Here is a 9829-nt window from a genome sequence, read left to right as displayed (position 1 = left end):
TATACTGTATGTTTTGGGTTATTTTATTATATGTGATTATTTGATAAAGCTCCTATTGATGATTATGAGCAATTTTGTGAAAAGTTGGCTCCTTTTTGTAGCACTGATCCAGAACAACAAAAAAAAAAAGAAGAATGTTTCAATGTCAAAGGAATAAGAACAGGCTTATACAGCACTGCACGTGCATTATGTCATTGCTTGCAGCTTTCTATATAAGCAGCTTTACTGCTTTCCACTTATCACTGTGTTTACACTGTTGAGATCATGCATCACATTCAGCTTTTATGTGTTGCAATAAACACTCAGCAGAGCTTACTGTTCTTCATGCTTGGTGAGCTATGAATTGATGGCTTTTTATTACTTTTTTTTTTTAAAGTATGTAAACAACGATGCTCAACTGTTTTAGAGAGAAAGCAAGTTATTAGATTTGGTTTCCTTTGGTGTTATTATGGTACTCATGGCTCACAATGTGTTTTCAAAGAGATCGCAGTACATCAATATGAAATTAACACTTTATTTTTTGACAAAACTCAAACTGTGTAAGTAATATAATGAATGTCTTACACATTAGTACTTTTAATGTCAACGTGGCTTTTTCTTATTTAGAATAAAAGTAAATGACTGAAGTAAATGCTTTGAAAACTACCCCAGTGTATGTTAACTGTGGTTGTATGTGTGGCTGAAGTTATCTGCAAAAATTGGGGGTTATTCAATTGATTAACAGTGCCTGATTTAAAAAAAAATTCCAGTGTTTAAATACTAAAATAAGGCCAAACCTGTCATTTTAAATACTTTTAAAGGCGAAAATTCACTTGCATGTACAAATGTATTTTAAGCTGTCACTGTTCTGATCAATTGAAAATACCCCCCTGTGAATTCAGAGGTCTGTCTTCCACAAGAGCACTCTATTACACTGTTCCAAACAGCCCCTGATTTTTCCTTTTGGGGGGGGGGGGAGGTTGTGCTTCAGAATTCTGACCAGCCACACATTACCTTCTGAGTTCAGACAAGATGAGAATGCAAAGTTGTACTGTATGACTCAAGGTTTTCTCCTGTAGTAGTTAGTAACGGACCCTGATACAGGAAGGTGGCACTGACTGGATGTGTTCCTTTGCTGTCTTGTGTGATGGGTGGCTATGAAGGAACACACATGGGCTGGATGGTCGTGGCTGGCAAATCCTAGCTTGCTGGTGCTGTGATTTCAGCTGGTGAGTGAGATCAGCACAAGGTAGGTAACCTTTTTTAAGCCACCTTGAGTCACAGTGGGAGCCTTTGTACCTCACATTCTAATTGCCTGAAGCCTAGCAAATGAATTCAGATTTAGACATGTTAGAGAAAATAGGTGTTTTTTATATCCTTGATTCCCATAAGATAACCCAATATCCATGGAGATGGAGTGTCACAACAATTGAGTCCAGACTCCCCACTATAATTATTGGACCATCTGTGCATTAATCAAACAGCCTAATCCAGTTCCATTAAGTTGTGGTTGGATAGCAAACAGCAAAACCCATTATCACAGAGAGGCTCATTGTTCTGTTTAACTCAGCTAACGAAACCTAAAAAGGTCACTTCAAAACATCAATGATTTGCATTACATGAGAGTAGCTGTTAATTACATCATGCCATTGTTGGACTTGGCTTTCGCCAAGATAAAATGAGACAGTAGTGGTGGGGACCAACCAAGACATAGCTCTGCTGTAATATATGATGTAATATGGATTTCCTATTGGCCCACGGGTGACGGCGCATCAGCAGCTCCAGGGATCGACCAAAGTGCAGCCCCCCCTTGGTGTCTCTGGAAGGCAACTGTCTGGAATGGGTTACCTTAGCCCTTCATTCCTTTTCATTGAAGTTAACTTTCTCCATCACTTGCCTTAGCCATCCACTCATTTATAATATAGTGCCTAATCTATGTGAATAAATCTCTGGATTAAAGCCTTCTTCCCGCCACTGATGCTCTTTTTCTGCATTCAATCAATTAACTCTTGAAATGCCTTTATTTCTATAGTCATGAATATGAGGATTTCCCTTTAGTTTCCTATAATATACTATAGTATTTACTATAGGAAACTATACAGCTATGGCCAAATCTTTTTCATCACCCTATAGAATGACCTTGAATGAAACCTGCTAAATAGTGCTGTGTTAAAATATTACATACCACTTTGTAGTTTTCCATATACTTATTGAAAAATGTGACATTTAGACATTTAACATGAAATACTATACTACTATTATGGCTTCCGGTAGACTTTTGCAATATCATTTTCTTTGATTACATTATGTTAAATAAAATATCTCAATTATGATCATAAGTACATATATTTTTAATTATGTCTCAATCTAGAATTCTAGGTGATGCAAAACTTTTGGCCATAGCTGTTTTGTTTTTGTTTGATATTAAAGTATTTGTTATCTCATCCTCCATGTAGGTTCACTGTGAAAAAAAAAAACATCTTTGGCCCAATTTTAATTTCCTTTACACATTTGCAAAGGATTTTATAAAACTAGCACCAAAAAAAAAAAACAGCTAGTGTGCATTTAGGAGTCATTAGATTACCATTGTTTCCTTTTAATTAACTATGCAGTACATTCCATGCAAAAAATGGGAGCAAACTATGCAGAACGGAAATCTGTCCCATTTTGAGGTTATTGAGTTGTTGCCCTTTGGATTAGAGTAGGACATATTATTCCAGCCGCCTTCCTGCTTTATGATATGTTCCTTCCTTTGTTTAAAAGCATATACATAATATATTAAACTATTATACTTCCGGGATACCATATGCAAGCCAACTAATCAGTTATGGGATGGACCACCCATTTATACAAAGGTATGCAGCATATTGCATGTGTTTCCAATTTTTCTCCAGCCTGTGTTGTTTAAAGCAAAGTCACATAACAGAGCATGCAGGGCATGGGCAATGTGTTGTTTCTCTTGAAGAAATAAGCTCTGAACCAGGCATTTCGCAGGTCCTGTATTGATGACTGTACTTCTAATTATTACACTTTCTAACTGCAAGCAAACTGATAGCATGGTTACGAACAGAGAATATGACGCTGCTGTACAATTTAACCAGAAAAACAGCCATGCCAAGGATACATCTGATACAGGAAGAATTTCTTAGAAATGGAAGGTCCAGTCTAATGAAGTTGCCAGAGGACTTACGTTTCTTAAATGTTGCCAAGATCGACGTGTTCTTTTCTACATAAATACACAGAAGACATTTCGTGAGAATGTTCGTTGACCTTCAGAGTTATTGCAGGAATGAAACTCCCTTTCTGCTAATCTTGCTAATAATGATTTAAAGATACGAGGTGCTTCGTGGTTATTTCTGTTAACTTCTGAGAAGCTTTTAAATAAATAGAATTCGAAATAGTATTCCACAGATGCAGTAGGTGGCTGTATGCGTTAATGTCAATACAACATAATGAATTATAATATATGTCATCCATTTAAAGGGAGAATTGAAAGGGTTGAAAACAATAAAATAATCTTACCCACTCCTTTCATGTCAATAGCAAAACACCTGCATGACTTTATTAACATGTACATACAGTCATATTTACACAGACATCACTTATTCAAGGTCTCTTACAAGCATTTCCGTTTTTTCTCAACATTCTGTTCACAAAGTGGGCCCCTCCTTACTCTTGCTGCCGAAACAGAGCACTGGATCATTTATAGCTGTTCACTCATATTTGAAATATCATCGAAAACAAGAAAATCAACTTGTAGGTGAAAAAAAACAAGAATGATTGTTTTTAGAGTGTAGGTTAATATATACCCTTTAAAAGAATACAATCTTCTTAAATGTTCATAAAAACACATCACACCGTGTATATATTTAGGTAAGTCTAATTAAGGCCACATTAAAAACAAATCTAACAAATAACAATAATAAAAATAAAAAAAACATGATCCACTTTATTTTCTCAAACCTAACTGCTAAACACAAACACAACTTATTTAAAAAAAAAACATCTGCAGCAAAACAAAATAAAAAAATAACAAGATTGACAGGAGCATTGTGTTACACCAGCTATTAGTATTTACTATTTATATTTACTTTTAGAACTGCTAAAAGAAACCTAATAAATTCAATGAAAAACATTTCGACTATAAGTCTTTTTCAATGTCTTTAAAATAATGTCCAGTTAAAAAAATAAAAATAATTAAAATCACAACACAATACATAACATTGTCACAGAACTCCAGATGTTTTTCAAATCTTGTATTATTTTCTTACTAAAGAGTCAACAGCCACAGCATTGATGTCATAGTAAAAGAGGCAATTACCAGTGGGGCTACTGAAAGACTGGTTCAAGGATCGGAAATGTGTAAAATAATAAGCAATATAACCACAGTCGGGTGTGTCACATCAGAGAAATGCTGTATTAAAGATATAAAAACAATTGGATATTATCAAAGTCTGCATGCGTAAGACCTTCATGGCTTAGTCAACATTGCTAGTACATAAAACGAAGGGGGTGTTTCATATGAAACGTCTTTATCTCGACGTCAGACAACCAGGCATTTCTGCTGGGTGATATTTCTGGTAAGCGATGTACTCCGTGTGGCTCGTCTCTTTTGACGTCTGTGGTTGTTGTCTTTTTATATTGATATCGACAGCTCGGAATGCATGCAATGACCTTGATCCAATACTCCATATTGAGTAGGTACAGGAAGCCATGAACACATGTGTTTTGAATCAGGCCAGCTGTAAAAAAGTGCTGTCTTTAATTATGAAAAAAAAACTTCAAATCTAATAGAATCTGTACTTCACATTTACAGCCATCAAAAATGTTTAAGAAAAGTAGACTTCACATAAGACTTTTTTGTTGTTGTTATTTCCTATTTTTCTTCAATATGTATGTATTTTAATATTTTAAATAAATTAAGTACTCAAAAATAGTTGAATATTCAACACTTTACTGTATATACAACACAAATGAAAATGGTATTCAAGGTCAGGGAAATGTGCTTGAAACCATATAAACAGTTTGTTTTCAACAATACAGCTGAGTATCGCATTTTCTATTAAATGTTTCTTATATAAAACTGGAGACTGCTACAATTATTTTGTATGTTGAATTTATGTTAGGGAAATGTAGCACTGAGGACAGATAGATAAACTATATTTTTTATTCTTTTGAAAAATGTGTATGACTAAGTTGTACAGCTAAAGCAAAGCCACAATGTTTATTAAATCCAGGCTTTGCCTCTCTGAGTTCATTCTTGTTGTTTATATGCACAGTCTGAAATCCAGGTGTGAGAGATGGGAAAATAAGAAGGGTGGGTTCCTCTTTTTCTGGAACAGGCTGTCCTTGTCCAAAGATGTAAGGGGATCAATTTTCTATGAGTTCTGATCTTTTGAAAATAAACAAACCTCAAGAGAATAATCAAAACAAAGTTGTGAGCGGATTTAAATCACTTCAACAATAAGAATTCTAAGAAAACTTCAGGTCCCCAGAAATATCAAAGTATTGGCAAAAACATAGATTTCATTTGGAAACAAAACATGTATTAAGGTGATTTATAAAGGTCTTTATGCCAATTTAGTACCATTTGTTTTGGTAAGGAAAATAGTATCAAGCAACTTTGGCAAGCTTTTGACAACTGAAATTATCTTTGGAAATTGCACTTTTGCATAAATAGTTGTTAAATTCTACTCAAAGCACCAGGTTTGTGTTTTTAAGGGCAATGTGTACTGAATGCTGTATCAAGGGTACATAAAACTGTGTAGTAAATTAACATAACAGACTTTTTTCTACAAAATCAGGCTAGCTGTTAAATACTTATCCACATATCCTGGGTAATCACTGCACAGTGTTCGTAGCACCTCAAAAAGAAAAAGCATATGTGTTCAGAAATAATAGCCAGGTAGGTCACAGCGTTACTTGAACGACACACACCCTCCTAACTGCGGTTGGTCACCCAGGATCTTTCACTTTTTGTGAAAGAGTAAATGTTTCACCATCCCAGCCAGGATCTTTGGGAGCTGAGCTGCAATCACTTCGGACATCATCTCAGGAAACCCCACACTGAGAGACTGGGACTGGACAAAGGTATTGAGGCAGAAGAGATGCAGTTTCTTCACAATCTTTTTAAAAGGGGGAAAAAAAAAACAGGAGCTATTGAATTTGCTGTTACTTTCCCAATCAGATCTGGCATCTAGACATGTGTTTCAAACACAACGTCACTAAGTCTGTTTTTTTTTTTAATTCTTTTGTCCAAACCTTTTCTGAAGTTGGAGAATCACCTAAACGAAAGCAAAAGGCTACCAGAGCCAAAATCTGATTTTAAAAGAAAAAAAAAAAATACCGCTCAAGGAAGTAACTGATAACAGCAACAAGCTCTTTGGCAGCAAGTCGCTGCAACGACAGAGGGAAGAGAGTGTAAAATGGAAAATAACCTCCTGCCAGCAGTGTGTAAATGAACATTTATGACTCTCATAACGCTGTCAAAAATAGAGGGCCCAATGAAAATGCTTTCAAACCATGGTTTAAATTACATGAAATCTAACCCGATCAGGTTTCTGTATTTAGACAGGATGAATATGTGCTCTAGTTATAGTGTATTCAGCCATTTAAGCAGTATCTGTAACCCACACTTTTCTCAATGGGGTGTAGAAAATGGGATGAAAGGCCTGATTTTATCCAACATCAAGCTTGAGTTCTGGTGTGGCAGGGCAAAGGCCCTGCACTTAAAAATAAATAGGAAACTGGGCAACAGGCAGCCCAAATTTGGGCATCCTATTAGGAGACAGATGACTGAGCAGATGAGCAATTAACTCAGTCACAATCTATAGTTTCACCTGGCTAGGGAAGCAAGCCAGTCAGTTATGGACTCAAGCAGGAGAGGGTGTGCCTGCAAGGAGCTGTTACCAAGCGCCTTGACTGTGACTACTGTAGGTGTTTCTTTGTTAGCGCTCCAGAGGGGCTAGGCATTTGTTTTCAATGTCACTTTTGTTAAAAGTGTTTTGTTTTTCTTATTTTATTAATAAAAGCTCACACAAAATTTGTATAGAGTGCTTCCTGACAACACAGCCTGACCACTAGACCTGCAGCTCCATATATGGACAAATCCGTGCGTGGATGCTTCCGAACCTCATTCATTCAAATTAAGGTACGACGGTCAGGGTTATGGGTGTCGTGCTTGAGTTAATTATAATGTATGCAGTTCAGGTAGACTTTCAAACTGTCACTTTTTGTGAAAAGAAATAGAGATGTAGCCTTCATGGTTGTTCTTTTTTTTCCTGGCAAAGAAAAGGCAGTGATGATAAAATCATTTGGAAGGTGGAGAAACCAAATCATGGGCCACAAAGTTCTAGGTAGAACTACCACCACCAAGACTGAACACCAAGGGCTAGATTGTAAACTTCTTTACTCCAAAACATACATTAACCATTATTTTCAGATAGGAAAAAACACAACCAAATCAGTTATTTAATTTAGGTGCTTGTGATTAGTCTGCTATTTGTTTTAGAGTTGAAAATTCGTTTTTCTTTTTACTTATGAAAACTATAATTGCAATTGTGCAGCTGTAAATGTTAATATAAAAACCTACATACTTCGTGCATGGAGTCCATCAGTTTGGTCAGGTGGTAAAAGCGTTGTGAGCTCTCAATAATTCCCTTCTCCTTCAACTGTATGGCTTTGGTGAGCTCTCTGATGTAGTGCTGTCTCATTTCATCAAACTGGTCTTGACTTTTCAGACCCTCCAGTGGTACTACAGAGAAAAGAAGACAATTCAAATCTCGATCAGACTCCTCACAAGTCCCTTTATATCTACATCATTAAAGACCATGTGTCCATTTTGATCAATCAATCAAATTGTTTTTCTATTGCACCTTTCACACTGCAAAGGCTTAAGAGAATAAATAGACCTTCAGTCACTATCTCCCCTCCTGTAATCTCTCTGGTGCCCTCTGGAACTGTTACTCTTCTGCTAACAAAGCTGATTTCATCTCATGCCTTTGCCTCCCACCTCTCTCGCAATTTCCTTACACTCACTGAAACCTGGCTCTCTCCTGATAACACTGTAACTCCTGCTGCCCTGTCCTCTCTCTACATCCTGTCCCATACTCCGCGTCTCACTGGACGGGGAGGAGGGACTGTAGCCCCAAGGTGTAGCCTCAAGACCCCAAAGTGCTTCCCTTGTTCTGCAATTTCACAAGGACTGTGCCAATTATTTGTGAAACTCAACAGCAATAAGCTTTTACAATAACGGTGCATTACAATTTGCATGCACCAGCAGTCGGCTAAGACTGACACAAGTTAATAAACACCACTGATTAACTAAGAAAACAAGCATCCTATATCGCAGACACTTACTTGTATTGAGGAGTAGTAAGGCTTTCATGCAAAGAAACTCCTCCCTTGTCACTTGTAGATTTTGAAATCCTTGTGGGATGTGTTGCATTGCCAAACACAAGTCATAGATCGGAGACTGTTTCATTCTCTCTCTGAACAGATAACATGAAATTATTTGAATTAGAAAATAAAAGGATAACCTTTTTTTGAATTATGACCACTTTTTTTTTCAATTACTTACTCGTTAAAGACAAGATCTGGTGCGAAGTATAGTATCTGGCTGGTGAAATTTTGGTATGATCGCCATCCCATTGCAAACACCATCATGCTCATCCAGGAGTACTGAATCAGAGTCATCTGGTCACTGATGTGTAACAGGCGGAATCCTTTCAAAACACACAAATAAACCAAAGGAAGTTCCATTAACCATCTTATACTGCAGTTTTTCGGTTAATGTTCAAAATCACGTTATTACTTTATTGCCATTTAAGTACCTGTTTATAATAATGCTTAAATGTACATTGCAGTAGAATTGTATAATTTAGAATCCCACTGCACAAGAGTTTGAGGCATTCCATCTTTGAGTGTGAGCTTAATAAGACATAATGCCTTTTGTACAGATAACTTACCATTGAGGCTCACTGGAAAACCTGGAATGACTCAAACTGCTATGCAATGGGAGTCTTAATTTATTCCCAGATAATATTAAGATACTAATATAATTGTGTACTGTAAAGCCTCCAAAAACCTAGAAATACTCCATTGCAGAGAAGCATGCAATCCAGCTATAAAGCTTGATGTGAATATCTAGTGATGTTGAATGGTTAAAAGAGCCACAATGGTGCAACTGGGCGCGCTTACCCATCAAAGTAGCAACATTACAGTATGCATCTTTGTCTAAGTTTGCTAGCAAACCAGTGTGCATATCAAATTATTACAAAAATGTCTTTAATACCTGGGAGTAATTTGGACCACTTGACGATGGCTAGCAGCTGTTTCTCACAGAGGTTGTTCAAGCTGGTCAGCAGGACGTTGGGGGCCTCTGGTTGTGAGCTGTCATAGCCTGCGTATACCACTTCAGGCTCAATAGCCTCCAAAATGCTGAGTATCTGTGTAGTGTAGTGGAGCTCTTGCACTGAAGGCACACAGGACACTGGTATCAGAGCCTGGTTCTCAATCGGTAATGTCTGTGGAGAGTGTAGAAGAAGTGACTGGACTCCACCAACAACCTTCAGGCTTCCAAACTTCTTAAACTTCCGACCTAGGGGAAGAAAAAATATAGATAGACAGCAGGAAACGATGTACCCGTATAATTAATTTGCTTAATTATACCTTTGTAATTGTTTTCAGCTCTTAAACAATTGCAGAGTTCAAGTTACTTATAAAATGCTATAGGTAACTTGAAATCTGTAACTGTTAAGAGCTAAAATTAATTAAAAAGGTCTAATTAAGCAAATGATCAAGTATTATTGCTATTATTATTATTATTATTATTATTATTATTATTATTATT

The 9829-nt window shown here is 36.6% G+C and overlaps 1 protein-coding gene across 1 annotated transcript; it reads right to left on the bottom strand.

Annotated features, from left to right (window-relative positions):
* Positions 1-3517: 3517 nt before the first annotated feature.
* LOC121321261 (progesterone receptor-like) lies at positions 3518-9626 on the bottom strand (the record flags this gene model as incomplete). The annotated part of the gene is made up of 5 exons (XM_041260162.1): positions 3518-6104; positions 7575-7732; positions 8338-8468; positions 8558-8702; positions 9272-9626. Coding segments are annotated over 5 exons (945 nt in total), but the record flags the coding sequence as incomplete, so codon positions are not given.
* Positions 9627-9829: the final 203 nt, after the last annotated feature.

Source organism: Polyodon spathula, chromosome 9 (genome assembly GCF_017654505.1).
Source record: "Polyodon spathula isolate WHYD16114869_AA chromosome 9, ASM1765450v1, whole genome shotgun sequence".
Taxonomy (NCBI): domain Eukaryota; kingdom Metazoa; phylum Chordata; class Actinopteri; order Acipenseriformes; family Polyodontidae; genus Polyodon; species Polyodon spathula.
Note: the sequence above shows the minus strand (reverse complement) of the source record. Positions and strands in the feature narration are given on the sequence as shown.